At 41.7% G+C, this 27,882-nt stretch overlaps 1 protein-coding gene across 1 annotated transcript; it reads left to right on the forward strand.

The window, feature by feature from the left end:
* On the forward strand, positions 1 to 27,825 carry CSRP3 (cysteine and glycine rich protein 3). Its single transcript, XM_024205052.2, has 6 exons — positions 1 to 99; positions 10,943 to 11,074; positions 23,239 to 23,407; positions 24,844 to 24,976; positions 25,933 to 26,026; positions 27,077 to 27,825. Exons 2-6 carry the CDS (start codon positions 10,963 to 10,965, stop codon positions 27,148 to 27,150), a joined length of 582 nt encoding a protein of 193 aa, XP_024060820.1. The 5' UTR covers positions 1 to 99; positions 10,943 to 10,962; the 3' UTR covers positions 27,151 to 27,825.
* The last annotated feature ends 57 nt before the right edge of the window (positions 27,826 to 27,882 follow it).

Genomic DNA, 27,882 nt, shown 5'->3' on the forward strand with positions numbered 1-27,882 from the left:
GAGCCAACGCTGGTGACCACTTAAGCATATTTAAAGAGTGCAGGAGCTCTCCAGTTCAGATTCTTCATCAAGCCAAAGAAGACAAGATAACCTAGTCCGGTAGGTATTGTCACAAAGGGTTCTGGTGGGTCTATTTGCTGATAGGGACCTACGGAATACATTTTTCTCTGCTGGGGATTATTTGTGGCCTACTGCTTTACTGAAAGGAATTTAAAGGTATAGTGCGGAAGTGTGAGCTCTGTGGGGCTGACAGCTGTACTGGAGTCCATAGGAGTTTATTGACATAGTGGCGTTTAACAGTTTAATAGAACTGAAGATACAGGGTGTCATATTAAAAAGCAATTGAATCATATTTTCCACCAGGCACACTCAACATTTTAATATACAGGCTTAATAAGATAGCAGGACAAAAATGAATGGACTTTACTGGAAATTTCAAAAGACTCCAAACTCAGTTCAGCTGGTAATATTTACTGATTTTACACAATTTTTTAGATAAAAGGATTTTAAATAAAAAAAATCAGTCAGAACAAATATTTTTAATCTCTGGCAACAGCTGTTTATGTGTTGATTTGGAATCAAATTCAACACGTGCCCCCTTGATAAAACACTAAATAACACAGCATAGGTAGAAGATGAAGCAATTCACAGGATGCAGATGTGTCATTCTCTCCTGGAGTTGCTTTAAACATGCACCTACAGGCTGTTTGATTAAACCAGCCTGTGGGGAACTCCAAACACTAGGGGGAAAATAATTCTAGAAATGTGTGTGCGTGTTTAAAAATTCAAGTGTAGAATGAAAATAATTTTAGTGAAGCCTGGCTCGTCCTGGAAAACAATAATTCTGTGTCCATATGTTAGTAAAACTCTACAATGAGAATTTTGCATAAGGCGTGAAGGACCAGGAACGGCTCCATTATTATGACAAAGATTTATAAGTAGACACTTGTGAACGCAACAGCTGATATTGTGGCATTAGTGCTAGAGGAACATACTGCGTAAACCTGATTCATACGGATCACTTGTAACGTAGGGCACTGCTGCCAAGACGCAAGTGAATCAGATGGCTCTGATTTTCTAAAATCAGTTCAAAGTATTTGGTTCTAGTGTCAGTGGTAGGGGAGTTTGTTGGTGTTTTTAAAATATATGTAATGCAATAAAGGGGGTTTTGACAAAACTGTAATATTAGCACACTAGAAAATGTCAGATCAATAGGGAGGGTGTCTAATCAAGACTCCTGAGTAATTTTGCCAGCTTTAACTCTGGCTAACTCTTCAACAAGTCATTTAGGTGATTTTGAAAGAAAAGGCCTAAATGACTGAAAGCCAATGTGACTTGTGGTCCTGCATCCCTTAGGCCATTTTGAAAATCCCACCCTTAGGCGATATGCTTCCGTTTACCACTCTGGAAAATAAGAGATAATAATATTTGCCTATTGCAAAGATGTTGGGAGGCTAAATTAGTTACATTAATTAATCAATCCTATGTAAGTGCAAAATATTATTCATATTCCATTTGAATGTGTGTGAATATAACAGTCATTATGAAAGTGACACAATGCTGCCACATTCAGCTATGTGATTTCACTCTGCAAATATGAGTGTTTATTGTGTTGCAGTCTCATTTTGCTGACTAAATTTGGTTTTTGTGAAGGACTTGTTTTAGATTTTGATCAAAATACTGGCACACTTTTTGACATAAAACAGTGTCAGTGTGGGACACTGCAGATCCTTAAATGTTCAACACAATTTACTCTGACAGCTGTGGCAGGAGAGAAATAAAATAAAGTGTTTTTTTTAACTTTCAGGTTTTAGTACAGTATTAATATGTTTAAAAATATTTTTATTAAATAAACAAATGTTGAGAGGTGCTAGGTGTTTGTAACAAGAAATACCATATTATAACTGATAGTTTAAAATATTAAATAAATTAGAAATTGCTACAGAACTAATATTTTGAAGAACAGTAGAGTTCCTAGTAATAATACCTAGCTCTTCTATAGCACACTTCATCTGAAGCTCTCGAAGTTAGTCATAAAGGAACAAAAGTATCATTATCCCAATTTTACTGAGGAGAAACTGAGGCACAGGAAGGTTAAGGCCTGGATCTACAAAGGGATTTACGTACTGTGATGCTGAGCATCACAACATCTAACTTAGGCACCTGGGAGATCACAGGAACAACACTGTGATCTACAAAGCCTGAGTTAGGCAGCTAAACTCCCTATACAAAGAATGGTGAGAGATGGGAGTCTGAGGCCTGATCTACATTGAAAATTTACCTTGGTATAGCTACACTTCTCAGGTGTGTGGGGAAAAAACCCACACCCTTGCGAGACATAGCTATGCTGACCCAACCCACGGAGTAGACAGTGCTAGGTCAATGGAAGAACCCCTTCTGTCAGTGTAGGTAGTGTCTACACTGAAGCACTACAGCAGCACAGCTGTGCCGCTGTAGCATTTTAAGTGTAGACATACCGTTAGACTGTGATCCACAAAAGCCAGCACTCTAGGTGGCTCGATTTCACTAGATATGCCGATGAGAGGGGTGTGTCCTAAGTCCCACCCCACTCTTAAGGTACGTCTTCACTACTCGCCGATACGGCGGGTAGCAATCCATTTATCTGGGATCGATATATCGCGTCTCGTTAAGACGCGATATATCGATCCCCGAACGCGCTCACCATCGACTCCGGAACTCCACCAAAGCGAGTGGCGGTAGCGCAGTCAACGGGGGAGCCGCGGCCGTCGATCCCGCGCCCAGGTAATTCGATCCAAGATACTTCGACTTCAGCTACGCTATTCGCGTAGCTGAAGTTGCGTATCTTGGATCGATTCCCCCCCCCAGTGTAGACCAGCCCTCAGAGATAAGTGCCTAAGTGCAGCCTGCAGGGAGGTACCTATCTCCATGAACTGGAAGGGTGGGGAGGAGGAAGATAGGCAGCCTCTGAGCAAACCTACCAGATTGGACCCCTCAGGTAAGATATGTGGCCTAACTCCACACAGAACAGCTGGGTGCAGGGGGCGGCCTGGTTTACTTATAACTTTTAGCCCACTGGCTTTGGTACTTACCTGTGATGTAGAAGACCCCAGGGTTCAAATTCCCCCTCCGCCTGAGGAGGAGAAGGGGTTTGAACAGGGAACTGCCACCTCTCAGGTCAGTGTATACAACGCTATAGAGTGATCCTCTCTAGCCCAAATAATATTTAATCAATGTGGAACAATTTCAATCAGAGTGATTGAGGGAGCCCCACATCAGAATTTCCCATAGCCTAGCACAGAGGTTTCTAAAGTTTTATTGCTGAGCCCCCATTTGGAGATTCATGTCCCATGTGCACCCCCCTTTGTAAGGGGGCAGGAGATAGATACTCATCACGTGTCAGCAGAGGAAGACTTTGCTCCCCACAGCAGTTGGGCAATCTCAGCTGCTGAGAACTGGCTTATTCCCGCCCTCCTCTTCCTCCCCGCATAGGGGAAGCAAACAGGGCCCATGCTGAAGGGCTGGGGTCAGGAGGGGAGTGGAAGGCTGCACCCTATGAGTAGTGCCCCCCTGGGCTGACAGAGCCCCCTCCTGACCCTTCAGTGTGGCCCTATCTGCTTCCCCTGCACAGGCTCTGTCTGGCAGGGGAAACCGATGGGCCTCTGCACCCTGGGGCTGCGCTGAAGGGCTGGAGTCAGGAAGGGGTACCTGCATGGTAAAGGGGTCAGTTACTACTTCTGGGTTGCTGCCTTCCACTCCCTGCTCACAGCCTCCCCAGCAGAGGAGGGTAACTGCTGCTTGATGGTGACTGCAGCTGTAGCAGTTGGGAAGCAAGAGAGGCAGAGAGCCTGGTCCTGGCCCAAACAGAGCCACATCCGCTTCCCCTGCCTGACAAAGTCCACTCCTGAACCCCGCCGCTCAGTGCGGTCCTGTCAGGACTTCGCAAGCCCCTAATAATCTTGTCATGCATTCCTCACAGTTTGGAACCTCCAGCCTAGTGGTTCATGGCTCACACTGGGGAGTAAGCAGGAGATAGGCGTCTGGACTCCTAGAGGGAGGCAGCAGTGTGCATGTCCACAGGCAGAACCTAGGGAACTTTTACTGCAAAAACAGGCACCTATAGAGTTAGGCAGCAGCTGAGCGGGAGTTTTGTGGATTGTAGTGGCACCCACAAATGGGACTTAAATGCCTAAATCTGGGGAACGGTGAACTGCGGCCACTGGGAGCTGCGGGGGGCCGTGCCTGCCAACGGTCAATATGAACAGAATGTCTTGCGGCCTGCCTTTGGATTACCCCGATGGACTGCGTATCGAAGGTTGCCGACCCCGATCTAGACATTTCTACTGTGCCTATCACTGTACTATCCAGTCACCATAATACCTTACATTTTCTGCTCTGCTTATTCACTTCAAAGCTAATGTGCAACAACCCTGGTATTCTGATAGTAGACTTCCATAGTTGGACATCTTATGAGTAGACCTGATAGTAAAGTGGTTTTTGCACTTCAGACAGATATGATCAGGTCTAGACCATCAAATTCACATAGTGGTTACCCTAACCCATTGTGAATCCTGGTCTTAGAGGTGAAATGCTAAAGCCTTAAGTTTCTGGTAGCCCTGTCCAGTGCAGAGATGATATTCTTAGGGCCATACCATGTCATCAATTTTTAATACTGCTCCTTTATGAAATTGCATTGAGCAAGAAGGGAATCCTGACTATGGGTCTGATCCCATGCCCATGGAATTCAACAGAATGACTCCTGATTTCAATAGGTTTTGGATCCTGCCCTAACTCCTCGGGTCTCGCTGCCCTGACATTCTGAGAAGCCCTAAATAAAATGAATCATGTGTTTATGGCTGCATGCCTGACACGTGAAAGTTGTACTTCATATGATAGCAGAGCTCTGATATGGAACAAGGTGGGACACTGAGTGCTAGTTGGCATGCCCAGAACAAGAATGCTACTCCAGCTCAATGCTACTGTACAGAAATGCTCGGGTCTAATGCTGTTGCTGTCCAATGGCAGTTCAGTGACTCATGTGAAACAAGTATGGTGGTCACATTCCGTTCCCTATGGTCACAGAAATCTCTACAAATCACAGAAATCACCACCATGATTGGCAGTCACAGTTGGCTGACCACAGATTTAGTGGGCCATAGAGACTAAGTCTGGGCTTTTCAATGGAGTTTAAAAGACTTAGTCATCCAAATATTACTGGAATTTGGGTGCTGGGCTCTAAATCCCTTGGGATCCTTGGAAAATCCCAGCCTAAGAGTTCAATTTTCAAAAGCAATTTAGGAGACAAAGTCCTATTTTCAAATGTGCCTAAAACACTTGGGAACTCCTAATGCTTTTGAAAATGGGATGTAGGCTCCTAAGGCACTGAGTCATTTTTGAAAATTGTATCCCAAATTACTAATGCACATTACATGTTTTGATTTCAACTCAGGTTTGAGGCCCATTGGTTGTACAGTAGCACTGAGCTGGAATAGCATTGCCCTGTCATGGCCCATGTCATGGACCTGTTCTGTGAATACACAGACCATATAAGGGGGAAACATAGCCAGGGTTTAACCTCCTTGAATAAGCAGAAACTGAAGGTTTGGAGGCATGCAGGAGTGCACTATTTGCCAACAAGAGTTGTCTAAGGCTTATGTGGTTTCAGCTTCCATATCTGTACTGGATACCATGTTTAGGAATGGACTCAAACCTGAGGGTGTACAAATCAAGATACAAAATTCACCCAGATAACTGTGGTGAACATTCTTAAAGAGCATTCTGGGAGCCTTAGCAAGGGAGATTCCGCCTTTTGAAGATATCATGGTTTGAAATGTGTGGACTCCCTGCAACTCCTGGTTTGAATCCTAGAAAAGTCAACTCTGTCTTCATGGGAATAATACTACTTTGCATCTGTATAGTGTCTTTAATACAATGACCTCAGTGTGCTTTACAGACACTGACATAGAGGGTTCACTTCCCCCACTGGTGAAACACGTCTTCTTCTGGGGTGTAATGCAGCAGCTGTTTATTGCCTTAGACACAATAGTGTAGGACAAGAATATTGCAGTAAAATTTACTGTGTGATATCCATTTGGATTAAACCTGTAAACTGAGTCCTTCTCTGCTCTGCATGGACATGAAAGAGCTTGAGCTAACTTCTGCTACATGGTGCAACTCAACTTCCATGACTTGACTTCAGCAGGGAGAAAGAGCATTGCATTCATGTAACTGAGAGCAGAATTTGCTGCTCACACCTATGGCACTCTTGCCAGGATTCAAGATTGAGATAAGATATTTGTCCTAAGATTAAGTTAAAATATTTAAGATTCAGATAATAGCCATCCTACAAAACTAAAGGGTCAGATTTCCCATGGCCCTTCCATTGCACAGAGGTACATGTAGGAAGGGGATGCCACAAGGTGTAGTTAATGTACTTGGAGACAGGAAGGGGCTGCAATTCACCTCAAAATGAGAATGGAAGAGCTAGGGACCTGCCTCCTTACCCCACTTCTGCACCTGCCTGCAGAGCTGGCCAGGCCAGAGATCAGAGCATGTGGCACCATCACAAGATTCAGTGTTCTTTCGGGGATATTTTCTACCTTGACTCTTTTCCCCTCCATCAGGTGATGATGAAAAGCATGGAAAATGTGTAAGCTCATGCAGTAATGTACTAATGTTGCTATAATTAACATCAGTGTCAAGGGTTCCTTTCAGAGCTGTAACCACTGCCTGTAACAGCGAGAGGTTCATTACTGAATTTTATCAGACCTTCTCTGGGATGTTTGCTCCTTCACTCAACTAATGACGTAATTTCAATCTGTTCCAACCAACTGCCCTCTTGACAGTTTGTCAGGGCCTGGGACCTGATCCTGCAAGGTGCTTTGTGCTTTCAATTACCATTGGGCTTCCACTGAATTCCTTAACTTCAACTGGTGCAGGCTTGTGCCCCTTGATTCCAAAGGGAATTGAAGAATATCAGGAGTCACTCAGCACATTGCAGGATCAAGCACTGATAGCATTGTCATTGGATATTGCTCTGAATTCCAGCTTTTTGATTTCCACACTTGAAAAGAGTGGAGATAATTGGACTGGTGTAAGAGGGTGTGAGATTCCATTCAGTTCAATGGAGTTGCAACCCCATTATGTGTTAAACGCCCCATTCTATTTCCATTGATACTAATTAGAAATGTATCACTAATGGTAATGGGAGCATGATAGAAGCATAGATCATTTATTAATTTCTCAATTGTGTCATAATACTGTTCATTTCTCTTTGTTTTCCATTATCTTAAAACCCAGGTTTGAAATATTATTTATTTTTTATTCCTGTTATAAGAACAATCTATCATATTTTCATTGTGCAGGGCTGAGTCATCTGATATATAAGTGACAGGGGAACAGAATATTACAAATTAAATTAGAATCATAGAATATCAGGGTTGGAAGGGACCTCAGGAGGTCATCTAGTCCAACCCCCTGCTCAAAGCAGGACCAATCCCTAGACAGATTTTTGCCCCAGATCCTTAAATGGCCCCCTCAAGGATTGAATTCACAACCCTGGGTTTAGCAGGCCAATGCTCAAACCACTGAGCTATCCCTCCCCCCCTTGATTTCCGTTCACGCAAAGACAAAACAACAAATCTAAATGAATGGGTTTGATATAAAGTACTTTTAAAAAAAAAATCAAAGAAAGTGTTGCGGACAGGAAAAAGATTTCAAGTAGCGAACATGATGATTTTTGTTAAGTAAAAGAGTTACCAAACAAGGAAAATAATGGATTTTCAAGTCCAGTTCTACTCTGTAAAATACGGCCCTTCTTCCTCAATAGATCTGTTCTTACAATGTACTCATTAAAACAACAAGGAGTACGGTGGCACCTTAAAGACTAACAGATTTATTTGGGCATAAACTTTTGTGGGTAAAAAACTTCACTTCTTCAGATGCATGGAGTGAAAGATACAGATGCAGGCATTATATAATGACACATGAAGAGAAGGGAATTACCTCACAGGTGGAGAACCAGTGTTGACAGGGCCAATTCAATCAGGGTGGATGTAGTCCACTCCCAATAATAGATGAGGAAGTGTCAATTCCAGGAGAGGCAAAGCTGCTTCTGTAATGAGCCAGCCACTCTGAGTCCCTATTCAAGCCCAAATTAATGCTGTTAAATTTGCAAATGAATTTTAGTTCTGCTGTTTCTCTTTGAAGTCTGTTTCTGAATTTTTTTTGTTCAAGAATAGTGACTTTTAAATCTGGTATAGAATGTCCAGGGAGATTGAAGTGTTCACCTACTGGCTTTTGTACGTTACCGTTCCTGATGTCCGATTTGTGTCCATTTATTCTTTTAAGTAGGGACTGTCCGGTTTGGCCAATGTACATGGCAGAGGGGCATTGCTGGCACATGATGGTATATATAACATTAGTAGACGTGCAGGTGAATGAGCCCTTGATGGTGTGGCTGATGTGATTGGGTCCTCTGATGGTGTCGCTAGAGTAGATATGGGGGTCAGAGTAGGCAACGAGGTTTGCTACAGGGATTGGTTCCTGGGTTGGTGTTTCTGTGGTGTGGTGTGTAGCTGCTGGTGAGTATTTGCTTCAGGGTGGGGGGTTGTCTGTAAGCGAGGACTGGCCTGCCTCCGAAGGTCTGTGAGAGTGAGGGATCGTTTTCCAGGATAGGTGGTAGATCGTTGATAATGCGCTGGAGAGGTTTTAGCTGGGGGCTGTACATGATGGCCAGTGGTGTTCTGTTATTTTCCTTGTTGGGCCTGTCCTGTAGTAGGTGATTTCTAGGTATCCATCTCGCTCTGTCAATCTGTTTCCTCACTTCCTCAGGTGGGTATTGTAATTTTAATTTTGTGGATACAGACTAACATGGCTACCCCCTGATACAATGTACTCATTATCACTTCTGCTTACTTCACCAACTAAATCATGTTTTTACTACTTTTTAATCCTGTTAACACCACAAAGCTAAAATAGGTATGGGAAATTGAGCAAGATTTTATTCCATCTCTTACATACATTCTTAACTATGTTTCAGTTGCAGAATCTTTAATATTAGTGATATTCAAACCAGAAAGAGCCAGCTTGACTTTCAGGTTGAGTTTGCAGAGCTGGAAGTTATAGACAGCTTATTTTCACTCAGATACTTGAACTAGATATCACTGAGATTATAAACACAAAACTTCACAATGTCGTTTTTATAGTTGCTTTTCAAGGTGAAACTACACTTCAAAATGTGAACCAAACGACTATCAGCGGTTTGTGCTCCACTGTTCTGAGAAATTCTCCTCTATCTCTTGTTCGACAGCTGAAGAGGAATTTTGGCATAGTAGATTTGATGAATCATTCAATGTTCAACATCTTTTCCTTAGCTAAGTACCCGGTATATATCTCAGCTGAGAAATTATCAGAGCCAAATTGGAACAAGCTGACCCAAAGCTGGCTTTGAAAGAACAGTTAACTATAATAAGAAAGTGACTGGCTTTCCAAGAAGGATAAGAAAGGCCTGAGCCAGGAGCTCCAAACAGTCTGATAATGTGACGTGCAAATGACAAGATGACATTCCAGTCTTCCTAAAAACTATGACTCAGAAACATCAAGAAAGCCCCAGGGCAAACCAGATTTGCTCTAGTTGTTTTAGAATCTGATGTACAACATGGTCAGCAGAGAGGACACTGGGGTTGGAGTCAGGTGACCTGGGTTCTATTTCTGGCTCCGACACTGACCTCATGTGACCTGGGCAAGTCATTTCACTTCTCTGTATCCTCATCCGTACAAAGGGAATAAGAAGTTCACATTCCTTTGCAAACCCTGAGATCCCTGAGTGAAGTACCTCAGAAAAACTAAATATTATTATTCATTGTTGACTGGTTAGTAGTGCTGTTGCATCTGTTGTGTTTGCATAATTCAGAAGGATGAACAACCTGTATCCATGAAAAAGCCACCAAAAATAACGTTAAATGTAAGACTAAATTCTGTAGGTATTAATTCCTTAATCTAACTTCACAATCGATCATATCGTAAGTTTAAAGAAATATGGGTACAGGAGATTTCCTTTATACGTCTGTCAGTGAGCAAGAACACATGGTAGCCTTGAATAAAACAACAGTTGCTTTGGAGAGAGGTAATAAAACAGTAAAATATGGTATCCCTTGACAGATAAGCTTGGAATATTGATCCCTAGAAAATTTACAAGGCCAAATTCTGTCCTCGGATTCACTTGTAAAACTCCACTAAAGCTTTAAATTCTGTATAGGATCCAGATCCTCCATACTCTTTGCCACACAAAAGTTATATGAAAGTTAGTGACCAAGGAAAAGGCCAACGCTGCAGAAAAGCAGCAATGAAAGGAAAAGGTAATCTTTGGAAAATGCAGCCCTCAGATATCCTAGATATTTATATATGGCTCCCTACTACCATAGAATCTGAGCATACACAATCTTCAGAGTATCCCTGTGAGATAGGCATAGTACTGTAGTATTTTCCTGTTTTACAAATGGAGTGACTTGCCCAGGATCACACAGGAAGTCTGTAGCAGAAAAGGGAATTGAATGCAGGTGTCTAAGGCCCCAGCTAGAGCCTAACCACTGGAATATCCTTCCTCTTGATCATGGTCTATTGGACCATCACTCCTCAGCTATTGACTAAAGGCTGACCACCAAGGGTCCCCAAGGGCTATGATAGCAGCCAAAGTTCTCAGGGGCATATGGAAGTCCTGGCAATGCCTCTTCCCCCACCTCCATCAGTGATGCCCATATGCCAGCCTTAGGGAGACAGAGTGGTATAGGAGTTAGTACGCTGGCTCTTTGCCACCAGAGAATCTGCAAATACTGGGGTGATACTCATGTGGGCAGCTATGCTGGCTTTGGGGCCAAGAGAACAAAAAGGGGGAATCCAAGTTGCTCTAATTAAGTCTGGGCAATTTCTGCTGACAGTTCTTTTATTTGTTTGCTTTTTTTAGGTAACGCTTCAAACCTAAGGATGCCGAACTGGGGAGGTGGCGCCAAATGTGGTGCTTGTGACAAGTCAGTGTATCATGCTGAGGAAATCCAGTGCAATGGCAGGAGTTTTCACAAGACATGCTTCCACTGCAGTAAGCTGAGCTACATTGTTGTAACTTTGCAATATCTCCATGTTCAGTATAACTCCCATTTTAACATGATTCATTCCAATAACTTAGTGCTGCAGCAACAAGCTCCTTGAGTGTCAGATCTGCTCAGAACCAGAGAAGAGACTTGCTCTAATTTACTTTATTCATTTAGAATTTTTGTTCAGTGGGTGTGAAACATAGCCCTAGACAGAGGCCCTTATCACCACTGAGGACTTAAATGGTATGGAGTAGACTAGAGGGCTGTAGCGATCCCCTGGCAGCAGGATAAATTTCACCCTGAGCCAGCTTAATCAGAAATACACATCTCATTTTGGGGAGAACCTCAAGGGGGCAGCAGGCACAAGTTACCTGGTCACTCTACTTCCCTATACACTGCTCCAGCACTGTACAGAGGGCCTACCTGAGCCACAAGAAACCAGGGGAGAACCTAGGGTGACCAGATGTCGCAATTTTATAGGGACAGTCCCGATTTTTGGGTCTTTTTCTTATATAGGCTCCTATTACCCACCACCCCGTCCCGATTTTTCACACTTCCTGTCTGGTGACCCTAGGAGAACCCCCACCGTCACTGCAGGAGCAGCATAAGGTATGGTGACCAGATGTCCCATTTTTAAAGGGACAGTCCCATTTGTTGGGACTTTTTCTTATATAGGCACCTATTACCCCCCACCCCCTGCCCTGTTTTTTCACAGTTGCTATCTGGTCACCCTACATAAGGCCATCATGAGCAGCTCTAGACTGCCCCACATACTACTTCCAGTATAGGGAGCATCCCACGTATGGGACTGAAGGGGGAATCCCCATTGCACTGAACGCTACAGAGGTTCTGGCTTTCTCCAGACTGCAGAACAAGACACAGGTAGCTCAGGTAAAGCTGCTGTAAATCAGAGCTGTTTGGTCAGTCTGAGGGTGAGTGGGAAGGGACCTCCTTTGGAGAAGCAGTCAGTCTATTCTCAGAGCCAACACCCAGTAAAGGTCTCTTCAGCAGGGTGCTCATGTGGGTGCTTACTCTAAAGGCAAGGCTCCTAACAGAAAACAAATCACAACCAAACTGCTTACAGTTAGAAAGCCTTTGCATCAGGGAATGAAGGGCTGTGTCAGTTTACCTCTTAATAGCAGCTCCTAGTAATTGGGTCCAGCTGCTCCAGCTTCCTACCTCTTCAGCCAGTGCTTAATTAGTAATGAGAGAGCTGCTCAGGCTCAAGCAATTGTTTTACTTTCATAACTGACATGGCAACCCAGAGGTGTCAGGGCTATGAACTGTCAAGCCTAGAGGTGCTGGGGCTCGGCCCTGGCAAGCCCCCGCACAAATTAAGTACTGCCTTCAGCACAGGAGGGCAATACGCCGTAGGCTGTAGAGTCCACCTTTCCACACAGGCATTGCATGTTTTTATAGGAAAACTGGGATGTGGGAGAACCGTGACCCTGGGTGTCCCCAAGGGTCTTTACCACTCATCACAGACTACAATATAACTACAATATACAAAGGAGTAGGTTTCAAATTGAAAAATCAGGTCTATAACAACTGCAAACACCAATTCTTTTAAACTCACCCAGTCACACAAGAAGGCATTGCTTAATGGGAGAGTGCAGGGGATGGCTGCCGTGAGAGTCCAGCGATGCCAACAGGAATTGGACCCCTTCTGTATAGACATCTTTAAAGTGCCTCCTCTATTGCCATGTCCTCCTTCCTCCTGCTCCTTTCCCTATGCAATGCTCATCCCTATGCAATGCCTTTTCACTCCCTACAGCCAACTCTGTGAAATGGACTCTTCCTCTCCATGGACCTACCAATCTAAGAGCTGCAGGAGGAAAGTGGAGGAGCTGAGAATGCAGGGAGAGAAAACTTCAGCTCAGCAGTAGCTGCCCCTACAGGAGGAAGGCAGTAGTGCCATAGCATTTACCTTGCAGTCAGGCTTTTTTCTTGACATGGGAGTGAAGAATAGGTTGGCCAGAAAATATCTGGCCTGATCTCCACTCACCACCTGTGTCAGCAGACAATTTTAGATTGGTAGTGGTTTGCACAAGTGTAAATGACAACACAAAGTGCACAGTAGTGGAGGATCAGGCACAAAGTGTATATTTGTGAGTCACATTTTTTTAATGCATAGACTTGGAATTTGGCCCACACTGAGGTAGTTAATTTAAATATTAATAAGTTAGATACTGCAGTAAACATCTGAGACAGAAGCAAAAAATCTGAATAAAAAAAAAAGTATCAAAATCAGAGATAGTCCTTATAACAATTGGCAGCTGAGAGGTATGCTAACTGGTGATTCTTTTTCCATGACAGTTAGTTCCAGGTAATACTGATCAGTCCTGGAGTAGGTGAGTCAGTATCATGTTTGTGCGCTATCATGCAATATTCTATGGCTGTACTGGGTGCTAGGACACACCTCATCGCTCAGGACAGGCATGGCAGGCTTTCCAAATAAAATAAGAGATTGCACAGCCATGAAGAAAAGCAGTCTAGGTGTCTGAGCATGGGATTTGGAGTCATGCACACGTAAATTCTAATCCTGCCTCCAACAATGATGCCTTCTGAAGCTTTGGCCAAATCACTTAGGCCTAAATTTTCAAAAATGGCTGTTTGCGTGTGCCTCAGTTTTTGGGTGTCCAGCTTGAAACATCTCAAGGTTGATATTCAGAGGTCCTGAGCACTTGTAATTCTGATTGACTGCATCTGGAATTGTGGCTGCTGAGCACACTCAAATTGGACAACCAAAAATTGAGATAATCAAAATTATAAGGTACTTTTGAAAAAACTGACCTTAACTTCCCTGCTTGTATTTCTCCACATCTAATTACAATGCTTACTTCCAGGCTAGGGTGAATAGTTTGTTTATAAAATCCTTTGAAGATGATAAGCACCAAGTATAGAAAATGTAACCCAATCATGTAAATGCTGGTACATTGTATTCTTCATACATGGTTAGTTGAAAAGAATAGAAGATATCCCTTATAGCAAATCTTTTCCCCTTTAAAACTTAAATCTCATTACTAAACCAATTTAAATGCTAGAAATGGAAGCAGACGTTGTGTACATATCATTATTATAAACAAGTCATTATAGCAGGCAGTAGTAGCAACCAGTATAATTAAGGCTGCAAAGTAGTTTCCATTATAGCCCTGTTTTTAGATGCCCATGACAATCTCCTTTGGAGTTGAAATTCTCCTGGCTTCGTCTCTGCACAACAGTAAATTTTTGGTTTTGCATTAGTCATAATAGTTTACCTCATCACACCAATAGCGGTCTTTCTTAGGTTTGATGTAGCACCCATATTGTAGTACATAAACATTGACAGGAACATTGAGAACATAGCATTTTTTTTCTTGACTGGAGATGTACAAGTATAGGGAAATAGTTCAACCAACATATTACATAGTACATCCAAACAAAACCAACTATGTTAAACGAACACTACGGTTGCAAAATCATGCATTCAAGAATTAGGCAATGCCAGAATTAAGGTGTCCTGTGGAACCTTCATTTAGCTTCCTTTTGCATATGTGTTATGATACAGTCTTTAATTACATGATCACATCCTATTTTTTCCACAGAACCAGACCCAGTGGAAGCACTGAGAGCACAGGAAAAACTGCCTCTCTGCTCTCAGTTCTGATGCCCAGTGCCATAGTAGTCCTTCAGTAGCTGGAAGGAGCAACTTCAGGGAAAATCCTGCTCCATCCCTGCAGCCCTGGGCTGAAGCACACTCAGTTGTTCTATAGGGATGGTGCATGTTCAGTCTACAGGGAATCGTCAGAGAATTTAGCTGTCAAACTAACAAATCTCTACTGAGCATGCGCAAATGGAGTTTTCTCAGAGGCTTATAACTTGGCCAGGTTTGGGCACATTTTCACCAGGATGGCAAAAGGCACTCCCTTCCCCCACACCCAAGTCAAATTTCAAGTCCCTGCTCCAAAACAAGATCGTCTCAATAAAACAACTGTAAAAAAAAAAAATTGAATATGGGAAAGACACTATTTCTCCCTAATTCATTATTGGAAACAGATGAACCGTTTTTAGCTAAAACTGTAAACAATAAATAAAGAAATCTGACACAGAAACCCAGCATGGAAAATTTTAGCCCAAACTGTTAAAGTTTGGCAGCAACTGAAAATAAGGTCTTATAATGGGAAGTGTCCTGCAATCTTAATTATAGGTGGCACTTACCTGCACTGAGTACAATTTGTCCTATGAAGAATGTGAAATAACACTCCCTTGTGCAGACTGCTGTTTACCTACTTTGTTTCCCTCTTGGATTTTACTTAAAACACAGCTGTGGTGGATATTTGGCAGGATCTCGCTTTATAAACCTGAAACCACTTAGTGATGGTTTATGAACGGTCTCTGAGCAGATGACAGGTCTCAGAGCTATTTCAACAATAGCACTTCAAGGGCTTTTTCTCCATCTGTTGTGGTACATAGATACTCTATCTGTATGGTGCCAAAAATAGAACCATTTTATCTGCTGCTGGAGTTTCCATCATCCCTCAACTCCCACAGTAAACATAATTATCATTGCAGAACAGATGAGAATGCAGCAAAGAGTGATCAGGTTCACAAATTAACAGAAGCTTCTAGTTTTACTGGCATTAATTAAAAAAAAATAATTGCAAATATGTTTCTTTTTCCTGGATAGCTTTGTCTATTTTTATCACTGTACTGCCTATTAGCAACTAGTGCCTGATCCAAAAGCCACTGAAGTTACAGGAAAGACTCCCACTGACTTCAATGAGTTTTAGCTCAGGTCCCTAGTGACACAGTTTGATCCATAACTTTTTCTTTTCATGAAAAAAAGTGTTTGAAAATAACCAACTAACCGTTCTGGAGTTTGAACTCCCAGCCCTTCTTTACTCACTACGCACTTTATTTTTGTGTGCTAGTCATGTGAGCTAATCTGCCTTTTTCTTCAAGTCACATAGTCAGTGTGTAAATTAGATGCTAGCCTTGAAAAACCTGCAGGCATATTAAGGTGGGGGGGAGGAGGTGAAGTCCAAAGGGTATCCGAGAAAGGGCTTTGCATATAATGGCAGAGATTTTTCAAAAGTGGATGCCTCAATTTGCACATGCCACATTTGAGACATGAGGCGGGTACTCGGTACTTTCTGAAAATCATGCCTTTCCAAGTATCAACTTGGGTTCCACTTCCCGCTCACCCCCCAAGAAAAAAGTCTGACGCACCTAAAATTACTAGTCCCGTCTGAAAAAACATGACCACTATTTGCTAAACTGTATTGCTTCTTGGTTTTTATAGTATTAATGCTATTGAAAGATTCTGGATTGATAGTGGAATTCAGTTTCCAGAACTATTTATCCATAGAACAGGGACAGCATAAGCAATTGCAGTGTAGCATTGCTCAAACTGTCTCACCAAAGTGCCTTACCTGGGGAGGTAACTTCTAGGATGAGAGAATAGTCTACTTTCAATGCCCATTCACTTTTCGGCTACTCTGCTGACACTGAGTGGTGCTAATTAGTGGTAGTTGTGCTGTGGGCTTTTTATAATATGGACACCTATTCACTGGGAACTGAACTGAGACCACTAACAGCTGTCAGCTCTTATTAACTTTTAGTCTCTTTCAGTCCGGGCTAGATTTAAACTGGTGACCTAGAGGATAAAACTTTGTATCCTATTACTAATGTCTGACATTTCTATGGCACTTTCCATTCAAAGATCTCCAAGAGATTTAGCAGTGAGTTAAACCTTATAATATCCTTGCATAGAGAACAGAGCCGGTACCTAGCTCTCTTTGGTGCTTGGTTGTAGAACCTTATCTAAACCACCCCGAAGAAACTCTAGAATAGTTGAGATCACCAGATATTTGAGATTCTTGTTGTTTCTCTCACACCAGAAGTGAAATATGGCAAGATAAAAGAACAGAATTTCTGGTTGAGTTCTATCTGGGTGCTTTAAGCATATCAATGACTCTAGTGTTGCTCAAGTTATTGAGATGGGGAGACTGCATAATTTCCATCCCAGAATACTGAAAGAATTGGCATATGAAATTGCAAGTCCAGTAACAAGGATTTTTAATAAATCTATTAAAATTGGCAGTTGTACCATACGACTGGAGAATAGCAAACATGGTACCTATATTTAAGAAAGGGAGAAAAAGTGATCTGGACAACTATAGACCCATTATTTCAGGGGTGGGCAAACTTTCTGGCCCGAGAGCCACATCTGGATGGGGAAATTGCATGCAGGGCCATGAATGTATGGCTGGGGTAGGAGGGGGTGCGGTGTGCAGGAAGGGGCTCAGAGCAAGGGGTTGGGGCAGAGGAGGGGTGCAGGGTGTACAAGGGGGCTCAGGGCAGTGGTGCAGGGAGGGGTGTGGGGTGTGTCAAGGGGCTCAGGGAAGGGGGTTGGGGTGCAGAAGGGGTGCGGCAGTGGGCTCAGGGCAGGGTGTTGGGGTGCAGGAGGGGTGTGAGGTGCAGCAGGGGGCTCAGGGCAGGGGGTTGGGGTGAGGGATGCAGGAGGGGTTTGGGGTGCAGCTTACCTGGAGCAGCTCCGGGGCCACAGGGACGTGGTGCCGGCCACTTCCTGGAGTGGCACAGGGCCCGCGGCACCATGGGGGTGGCAATCCTGGGGGCTGTAGTTTGTCCACCCCTGCATTAGTTAGACCTCAATAAAATACAAGACTGCAGAACAAATAATTAAAGATGTGGAGGTAAATGGAAAATGGGATAAAATGCAACATGGGTTTATCAAATGTAGATCATACCTAACTAACCTCATATCTTTCTTTGACAAGATAACTGATGTTTTAGACAAGGGACATGCAGTAGATCTGGTTTTCAGTAATACATTTGACATGGTATCACCTGAAAAATTATTAGTTAACCTGAAGAAGATGGGGATTTGTACAAGAACTGTAAGCTAGATAAGGAACTGGCTAGAGGGGAGATGACAACAAATTGTGTTGAAAGGAGAACTGTTGGGCTAGGCGGCTTGGTCTGGGGACCAATCTTTAGTTAATATTTTCATTAAGAACCAGGCACAAAAGTAGGAGTGTGCTAATGAAATTTACTGATGACACAAAGTTGGAAGGCACTGTGAATACAGAGGGGGATAGGGATATTATACAGGAAAAACTGGATAACCTTGAGGACTGGAGAAACAGAAATGGGAATAAATTTAATACAAGAAAGTACACGGTCATATATGTAGGGATCAATGAGAATCTCTGCTGCATGCTGGGGCTCATAAGTTGGAAATTATTGAGGAAGAGAAAGACCAAAGTGTAGTAGTTGATCACAGTGTATTAATCAAGGTGATGCAGCTGTGAAATAGGCAAATGTGATCCTTGGCTATATCAGGCAATGTATTTCCTGTAAAAGTAGGCAAGTATTAAGGTAAGTACCTGAGGTAAAGCCTCATCTGGAATACTGTGTACAGTTCTGGTTGGCCATGTTCAAAAAAGATACATTCCAACTGGAACAGGTGCACAAAAGGGCTTCTAGGATGAACAGGGGAATGGAGAGCCTATCTTACGAGAGGAGACTAAAATAGCTTGTCTTGCTTAGCCTAGCAAAAAGAAGGCTGAGAGGAGATATGATTGCTCTCTATAAATACATCAGGGGAGTAAACTCCAGAAGGGATCAGAGCTATTTAAGATAAAGGACAATGGTGTCACAAGAACAAATTGACCATGAACAAATTTAGGCTGGAAATTAGAAGGTTTCTAATCATCAGAGGAGTGAGGTTCTGGAACAGCCTTCCAAATAGGCATAGAGGGGTCAAACTACCTGACTAGTTTTAAAATGGAACTTGATAAATTTATGAATGGGATTATACAATGGGTTGCCTGCATGCAGGGGGCTGGACTTGATGACCCAGAAGCAGTGCTTAATTTGTAATGAAAGAGGTGCCTGGGCTCAAGCAATTAGCCAGTGCAATTTTTTAAATTTTCATAACTGACGTGGCAAGCCTAGAGGTGCTGTGGCTATGAACTGCCAAGCCCTGGCACAAATGAAGTACTGCTCAGGAGCTCCCCTCCAGTCCTTATATCCCTGCTGAACTACACTTCATGAGAAAGGGACCCCTTATTCATGAGGTCTGGTGTTCTCTAATGGTGCATTAGAGGTTCAATGGCTAGCTCTATTAAGCCCCAGAACCAAGCCTCCTGGCTGGTGGGAATCAGGAGGATGACCTCAGGTCTTATTTTCTGTTTCAGTGTACCCCTTATGTGACTTGCCTTGAAAGGCACCAGATTCTTCTCTGCCTAGAATATTACTTACACTGCTTCTGAGAGGAGCTTTCAATTTCTGGTTACTCTTTTCTTTCTATTCAGAAATGCCACTAGTGATGCAGTCAAAGTAAATCAGAAGGTGACAGCTGAGGAAATTTTAGAAAACTAAACAGCACAAGCTGTACACTCAAGAAGTTTGATGCTTTTTTTTTTCTCAGCGTGGCCCATGGCCATCTTGTCTTCCAGATACAATGAAAATAAGCCTACTGGGTGGGAAGTGAGAGTATGTAAGGGTCATTCAGAGATGATTCATGTCTGATACTTTGCACTGAATCTGGTGAGTGGTTCCCGATCATCAGAAGGATTTTCTGGAGATACCTTGTGTGGAATCCCACCCAACACATGATGCCAATGCATAGCACCAGCAATTCTGACTATCGCCAGGAAACCACAAATGTAATGAAGTTTTTGATCTTTGCAAATATTTTCTGTGGCGATACAATTTTGGCCAAAGCCATGCCTATTTCAACCACCAGGCAAGCAGTCTTCTGGGTGGGGCCCAGAAGCTCTTCTTGAAAGTTAATACCAACAAATGGGTTTGAAACATTTGGCAAAATCAGAGTGGGACTATTTCTCTGGACAGCACTTTGATTGGAATATGATTCATAAGTGGTTATAAATATGTAGCTTGCCAGCTGAGCCTCACTGTGATCAGCTCCCTTTTTGCATTACACAAGGGACCACCCAAATGTTTAGAGCCAGGGAGCAGATAGTTTAGAGGAGGTAATTTCTCTATCTTACTGCTCTATTTATCTATAGGACAGGTACACCAAATGCAGTGCTGCTCCAGCGATAATGACATAAGAATGGCCATACTGGGTCAGACCAGAGCTCCATCTAGCTCAGTATCCTGTCTTCTGACAATGGGTGGTGCCAGATGCTTCAGAGGGTGTGAACAGAACAGGGCAATTTATCAGCCAGTTCCAGCTTCTTGCAATCAGAGATTTAGGAACACTCAGAGCACAGGGTTGCATCCCTGACCATCTTGGCTAATAGCCATTGATGGACCTATCATCCATGAACTTATCTAATTCTTTTTAAAACCCAATTACTTTTGCCCTTCACAACATTTCTCTCACCATGAGTTCCACAGGTTGACTACGTATTGTATGAAGAAGCACTTCCTTATGTTTGTTTTAAACCTGCTGCCTATTAATTTAATTGGGTGATCCCACGTTTGTGCATTTTGCGAGGAGTAAATAATACTTCCTTCTTCACTTTCTCCTCACCATTCATTTTATAGACCTTTATCATATCAGTCATCTCTTTTCCAAGCTGAACAGTCCCAGTCTTTTTAATCTCTCCTCATATGGAAGCTGCGCTATACCCCTAATCATTTTTGTTGCCCTTCTCTGTACTTTTTCCAATTCTAAGGGCTTGTCTACACTTACCAGAGGATCGACACTGCGACGATGCATCGGCAATCGATTTAGCGGGTCTAATGAAGACCCTGCCGACTCCTGTACTCCACCTGATCGCGAAGAGTAAGGGGAGTCAATGGGAGAGTGTCTTGTCAACGTCGCATAGTGTGGACCCCGTGGTAAGTAGATCTAAGCTATGTCTATTTGAGTTACACTATTTACATAACTCAAATTGCATAGCTTAGATCGACTTTTCCCTTTAGTGTAGACACAGCCTAGGATATATTTTTTGAGATGGGGCAACCAGAACTTCACATAGTATTCAAGCTGTGGGCATAGTATGGATTTATTTAATGGCATAATATTTTCTGTCTTATTATCTACTTCTTTCCTAATGGGTCCTAAAATTCTGTTGGGTTTTTTGACTGCTGCTGCACCTTGATCTTGGCATTGGATAACTATCCATAATGATGCCAAGATCACTTTCTTGAACGGTAATAGCTAAATTAGACCCCAACATTGAGCATTTATCAACTTTGACTGGTCAAGAAAATAGCAGATGAAATTCACCCAGTTTTGTGAGATCTCTTTGTAACTCTTTGCAGTCAGCTTTGCACTTACCTATCTTGAGTAATTTTGTATCATCTGCAAACTTTGCCACCTCACTACCCCTTTTTCCAGATAATTTATGAATATGATGGATGGTACTAGTCTCAGACAGATCCTGGGGGGACCCTGCTATTCACCTCTCTTCACTGTGAAAACTGACCATTTTTTTCTAACCTATTTAACCAGTTATTGATACATGAGAGAACCTTCCCTCTTATCCCATGACCCTTACTTTGCTTAAGAGCCTTTGGTGAGGGACTTGCCAAAGGCTTTCTGAAAGTCCAAGAACACTATAGCTATTGGATTACCCTTGTCCACACATTTGTTGACATCTTCAAAGAATTCCAATGGATTGATGATGCATGATTTCCCTTTACAAAAGCTGTGTTGACTCTTCTCCAACATATGTTCATCTATGTGTCTGATAATTCTGTTCTTTACTATGGTTTCCACCAACTTGCCTGGTACTGAAGTGAAGCTTACTGGCCTGTAATTGCCAGGATCACTTCTGGAGCCTTTTATAAAAACCGGCATCACATTAGCTATCCATCAATCATCTGGTACAGGGGTTATTTAAGCAATAGGTTACATGCCACAGTTAGTAGTTCTGCAATTTCATATCTGAGTTCCTTCAGAACTCTTGGGTGAATACCACTTAGTCATGGTGACCTATTACTGTTTAATGTATCAACTTGTTCAAAACCTCCTCTATCGACACCTTAATCTGGGACAGTTCCTCAGGATCTATCATCTAAAAAGAATGGCTCTGCGAGAATCTCCCTCCCACCCTCTGCAGTGAAGGCCAATGCAAAGAATTCATTTAACCTTCTCTGTGCTGGCCTTGACTTCCTGGAGGGACCTCTTCCAGTGTTAAGAGGGAGATCCATTCAATCTTTGGCCTCCATGCTCAGGCCTGGCAGGATGGCTACTACTACAGTCGCTACTATACCAGTAACAAGGCTTAGGTCAACTCCTTTTTATAGAGCAATCAACAGACACTTTTGGTTAGTACCAAACTGGATTAGATTTACAGTGGTGACTAAGCTGGCTCTTTACTCCCTTTCATGACACATTCTGTTCATCTTGGATATTTCAACAATAAATTAGATATACTTGGGAAATGATTTTACTTATCAGGGACTCAAACATGACTTGAGTGGCATTTTTGCATCACAAACAAGAGCAGAGTCTCAGAATATTAGTAAATGCTGAATTTAAAATATATTAATATTTGTGCTTATAACAATGACAGCTGATTAACTTTTCTACAGTTTTAAAGGATGAGAAACTGGGGTGGGGGGGAAGGAGGGGCCGTGTACATTAGTAACCCATATCTTCATCCCATCTAACAAAGGGAAATCAGGTTTCTCCAAAACTGAGATTTCACTTGAGCGGAATTCCCATATTTCAGTTCAATCATGAGCAATTAAGGGCTTCAAAGCAGATGTATGTGTTATAGGCTATCTGCCTTTTATGCGGGGAACTCCCATTAATGCTAAAGAGGTTTATGCACAAAGATCAAGGGTTAAATATAGCCCTTAATCTTCTGCTTCATGTCTTTCCAGGATGCAATGGCAAGCATATTAAAAGGGTTATAACCTTCCTTATTTATTTTTTTGCAGATACATGCTAATTACTTCAGTGAGAGACCATAGGGTAACTTTATCCTAGATCCAAATTTGTAAACATTTATTTACCCTACAATAGCTATACATCAGAACTCCTTTCTTCCTATTTCTGCTATATTCTTTTTTCAACAGGGTTATCAGAAATAAACTCAATGTTCCAGATGAGGGCATAATATTGATTTATAGCAACCATTTTCAAGAACAAAATAACTGGTATTTCAATAATTCTGAGGTATGTTAATACTCAGATTTGTAAATACAAATTTTTATATGCACTTTTGTTCTCTATTTTTAGTGGCTTGCAGAAAAGCTCTGGACAGTACTACAGTAGCAGCTCATGAATCTGAAATCTATTGCAAAACCTGTTATGGAAGAAAATATGGTCCCAAAGGTATTGGGTTTGGACAAGGGGCAGGGTGTCTCAGCACTGATACTGGCGAACATCTAGGCTTGGATCTGCAACAGTGAGTTAAATCCCATTGATTATACCTTTTTTTAAAATGTATATTCTCCATTTATTGGACACTTCATTAGGTTTCCATAACAACATCTAGCATAAGAGGCACAATAAATGCAATCATAGGTTTTTCTTCCATGAGTCTCGTCATTTCTGCCAATTTTTAATAATGTTCAGTCTCTTGAAAGCCTTCTTTTTAAATGTTTTCCCTATTCCAATAGGCAATTACGGTACAGGAAACCTTGCTTTACATATCACCACAGACCTAGATAGTCACTGCAGCTGTAATTTGCTAGTAGTTGCACAATCCCACAATCATGTTCACCATAGAACAATAGAATCAAATATCTTTCCCTCTGAGTGGCTGCATTGTACTTATATTTTACTAATATAGTAATAGTTACAGTACCCCGTGCTGTTAACCTTTTTCTCTCTACAGGAAAATATCCATTATAAATCCTCTCTCATGGGTCACATACCATTTTGAGGATATATGACTCAACAGAGGGATAGAATCCTGGCTGCAGATAACTGCCTATGTCACTATGCTTTTATAATAGTTTGTGATTTTCAAAGCTGCACATTTCTAAATGACTCCAACATTTTCCTCTGTAATGAAGCTAATATATCCATACTGAAGGTACAAGCTTAGAGAGCGTATTTATCAGTAATCCTTTGTCACAGGCACATTCATTATTGTGAGTGTCACACCAGGAATTTTTAACTTTCTGTAGGCTTAATGACATGTTGCAGTCTGACAATCCAGGAATTCAAAGGTCACGCCCTGAATGACTAAGAGCTGACACTGGGTTGGGCTGATAGTTCAGAAATATAGGTTGAAACCATTTTTCTGCTTCTGACCTTGACATAGTATAGGCCTTTTGAAGGCAACAAACAAAAACTAGCTGCTGATGCTTTACAATGAACAAAGAGGACAGCATTTCAGATTCCTGTCTCTTTTTATTAACCTCTCACTAACAAGTCCCAGCAGCTAGTTGATTAGAGAGAGAACACTTAAGTATTGCTGCTTTGTATTTATCAGGGTATCTTTAATACAGATATTTTTTCTTAGACTCCTCACTTGCCTCTCCCTTTCTGTTAAATACAGTCTTTTTTTTGTGCACATGGCCACTGCCATGTGCAAGACAATGTTATAGCTGGCTGTAACGTTAAGACCAGCAGCTATTCACTAAAACCAAGGCAATGTCATCTGCTACCTTAGTCATAGCAATAGCTCCTTAGCACTGTAAAATGCACTTACTTCTGTAGAATTTTTTTATTTTCCTGTATTATAAATCAAGCTTCACGTCCTGTGAACCAATACTGTAATGTTGACTAACCCTTCCGAAAAAATACATTGAATTGGAAAGAAGATTTCGAGAATGGAAACATGATTTTTCAAGCGATGTTTAAATGTACTGAAAATCTCTATGTTTCCATCAGCTCACCAAAGCCTGCTCGCCCTTCTACGCCTACCAACCCTTCAAAGTTCACCAAAAAGTTTGGAGATGTGGATAAGTGTCCCCGCTGTGGCAAATCAGTGTATGCTGCAGAGAAAATAATGGGAGGAGGAAAAGTAAGGGATTGTTACATGATTTTTATTCTATTATTTTAAAAGCTCTTTTAAAACTGGTTTTAAATTTTGCTGAATTATACCAAATTGAGAGAGCTTCTCCCCCCCGACATTCGCGGAGGTGGTTTTATTATGCTGACGGGAGAGCTCTCTCTCATTGGCATAGAGCGTCTTCACCAGACACGCTGCAGCAGTGCAGCTGCATCGGTACAGCTGTGCCGACTGCAGCGCTGTTCATGTAGACATGCCCTAAAACACCATTCCCGCCACCCCCGCAGCTGCTCCCCTTGAAGAAAGGGACTCTGAAGAAATCTGTTCACAATCCTCAGGTTGCAAACTCATTCTTCGGGATAAGTGTTCTCAAACTTTTTCACTGTATGAACCACATCTTAATTGGGTTTGGTGGCCCCTTGTTACTGTTCACTATTGCAGGGGCCACCTCCTGTCCCTAACATCCCTGTGCCAGCCAGAGTAAATGCTTGTTTATTTTGTAAGCTTTTAATGATTGTGTAGCTGGAAAAAAAGAAGCCAGTGTCATGTAACCTGCTACCACTTTGTGGATCCCAGTTTGGGAACTGCTGTTCTAGGATCATTCACTGAAAATTCTCTGCAATCTAAAAGTTTGAAGCAATGGCTAACATGCAATTGCTGCATAGCCCACGGGGTCTGATTCAAGTTCTGCCCACCATTTGAGACATCTTAGCTAGTAAGAAGGTCATTAGGAGTCACATATTAGGATAGGGTGCAATGACAAAAAATCAGCATAGTGACCTATTGTGACTAAAATGGAACATGTTACTGAGATGAAATGAAAATTAATGAAACGTAATTTCAATCTTTTCATCCAAAGAAAATATAAAACTATAACCCTTTATATGTTGCTTGTCAAAGTTTCATACTAGCTACTTGATATAATCTTTTTGTAATGTATAATGTAATGTCTCTGCCTTCTCTCTCAGCCTTGGCATAAGACTTGCTTCCGTTGTGCTATTTGTGGAAAGAGCCTAGAATCTACAAATGTTACAGACAAGGATGGAGAAATCTACTGTAAAGGTAAGTACAATCTATTTATGAGATATTTCTGCTATATGGCTGAAGATATTCTTCTAAGTCTGCTCTACTCGGACAAAGTGTAGGCATCGCCACCTATCTTTGTTAGATACCTGAACTTGGGAAAGTATATTTAGTTCACCCCGTTTCTTTGCTTTAAAGAAAGATCTATAATTTGTACAATCCCATAGCAACACCACAGTCTCATCACTTATTGGGAGTGAATTTAAAAAGCAAATTAATCTATATCTTCTATCATAAATATTAAGTCTTCTCAAGTTTGGGATCTCTCTCCACTAAGAATCACATTGATCCTGCAAAATGATTTGTGTGGGGAAACCCCTGCATCTGAACTGGTCTTCACTCACTTCAGTAGGTTTCCACAAGGACACAGGTGTCTGCCCACAAGCTTCTCATTATAAGACCATGGTCTTAGTTGAGATTCTTTCCAAGGAATGTTACACTGGGAATCAAAGATCTTCACAAATATGCTAACAGCATTGAAGATAAAGGATTTACTTTGGATTTCTCTCTCTCAGAGACAGAGTCAATCCACCTTTAAATAGTCTGAAAAGGGTATAAAGAATTGTATGTCAATGTTCTAGGCTGGGATTGTCAAAGACGCCTAAGGGAGAATTCAATAGGAATTCCCTTTGGCCCTTTTTAAAAATCCCAGCCAATATATTTATTCCACGTGCTCTGCAAACAAAAAGCATTCACAGGAGTTAGAATTGCCTCTAATACCTATAACCTAGATTTTTTTGAGTATTTTACAGTACTGAAAGTTGTTCTTAGAGGAGCTTGACTTGACTTCAGACAAAGCTAACCAGTTTGTCTATCTCAAAAGCAACAAGAGTGAACGAGGTTGCATTGTCGGAATAGTAGATGTGCCTGAGAAAGAGAATCCATGTTTATTTTATTCTTACAGCCTTCCTAGCCATTGTACTTTATTTACTGTGATTTCCAATTATAAATGAGTTTTTTTAGTATTACTTACTACATAAAAATACTAAAAATATTAATTACTAACTTCTTTCTCCCTTTCTTTTGCAGTTTGCTATGCAAAGAATTTTGGTCCTAAAGGAATTGGGTTTGGTGGCCTCACTCAAGTGGAAAAGAAAGAGTGAAACTTTCTATATCAGACACATTGCACACTTCTGTTGATGCCACAGATTGATTGTTTGCTAAGTAAAACAGTGATGCATTGAAAAGAACCTAGGGCATTTAAAAAAAAACTTCTGCTTCTCCAACCTCACTGGAGAGATTTGTAAGCTTATTTCTTAAGAAATTATTGCAGTAGCTAGAAAATACATTTTGACAAATGGATTTAAGTTTATTCTACACTGAAAAAGAGCCTAATATTTAGATAAATTCTAACCTGTTTGTGAACAATAGTATTTCTTACACTACTACTTACCTTGTTAAAAAATGAGGTTATAATAGCTCTGCGGACTTTGCCCCTAAGAGGTTATTATCCTAGGTAAGGGGGCATAGGAAGGTGTTTTGGATTTATACCACTCCAACAGAGCAGAATCTTGCCCATTCCTTGGTGAAATACGTTCTGATGTTATGGTGGTGCTATGGTATGGGAGGAAAGTTTTTTTTAAAAGGCACATTCTAATCTGTCATAATAGCTAACAATTTCAGCTCCATCCTCTTGAGTAAAAGAGAAAGGGAGTAAAAAGACTTCTTGAACTGGAAGTCAAATTTTCATAAAACATGGTAAAATCAAAGTGGATGTTAAATCTAGTTTTGTCATTGTAGATTTCTCTAGATACAATAAACTGTAGATACTGCTTTTATGCTATGACTGGTTACGTTATTTTGCTCCCATTTTGTACTCTAACACTCAATGCGCT

This window comes from Terrapene carolina, unplaced genomic scaffold (assembly GCF_002925995.2).
Source record: "Terrapene carolina triunguis isolate 2854851 unplaced genomic scaffold, T_m_triunguis-2.0 Scaffold96, whole genome shotgun sequence".
Lineage (NCBI taxonomy): Eukaryota > Metazoa > Chordata > Testudines > Emydidae > Terrapene > Terrapene triunguis.

Bases quoted from the DNA above. Each gene is read 5' to 3' on its own strand.
- CSRP3 (XM_024205052.2), top strand. From the start codon at position 10,963: ATGCCGAACTGGGGAGGTGGCGCCAAATGTGGTGCTTGTGACAAGTCA. The intron at 23,408-24,843 runs GTGAGTTAAATC...TGTTTCCATCAG, and splicing joins CTAGGCTTGGATCTGCAACA to CTCACCAAAGCCTGCTCGCC. The intron at 26,027-27,076 runs GTAAGTACAATC...TTTCTTTTGCAG, and splicing joins TGGAGAAATCTACTGTAAAG to TTTGCTATGCAAAGAATTTT.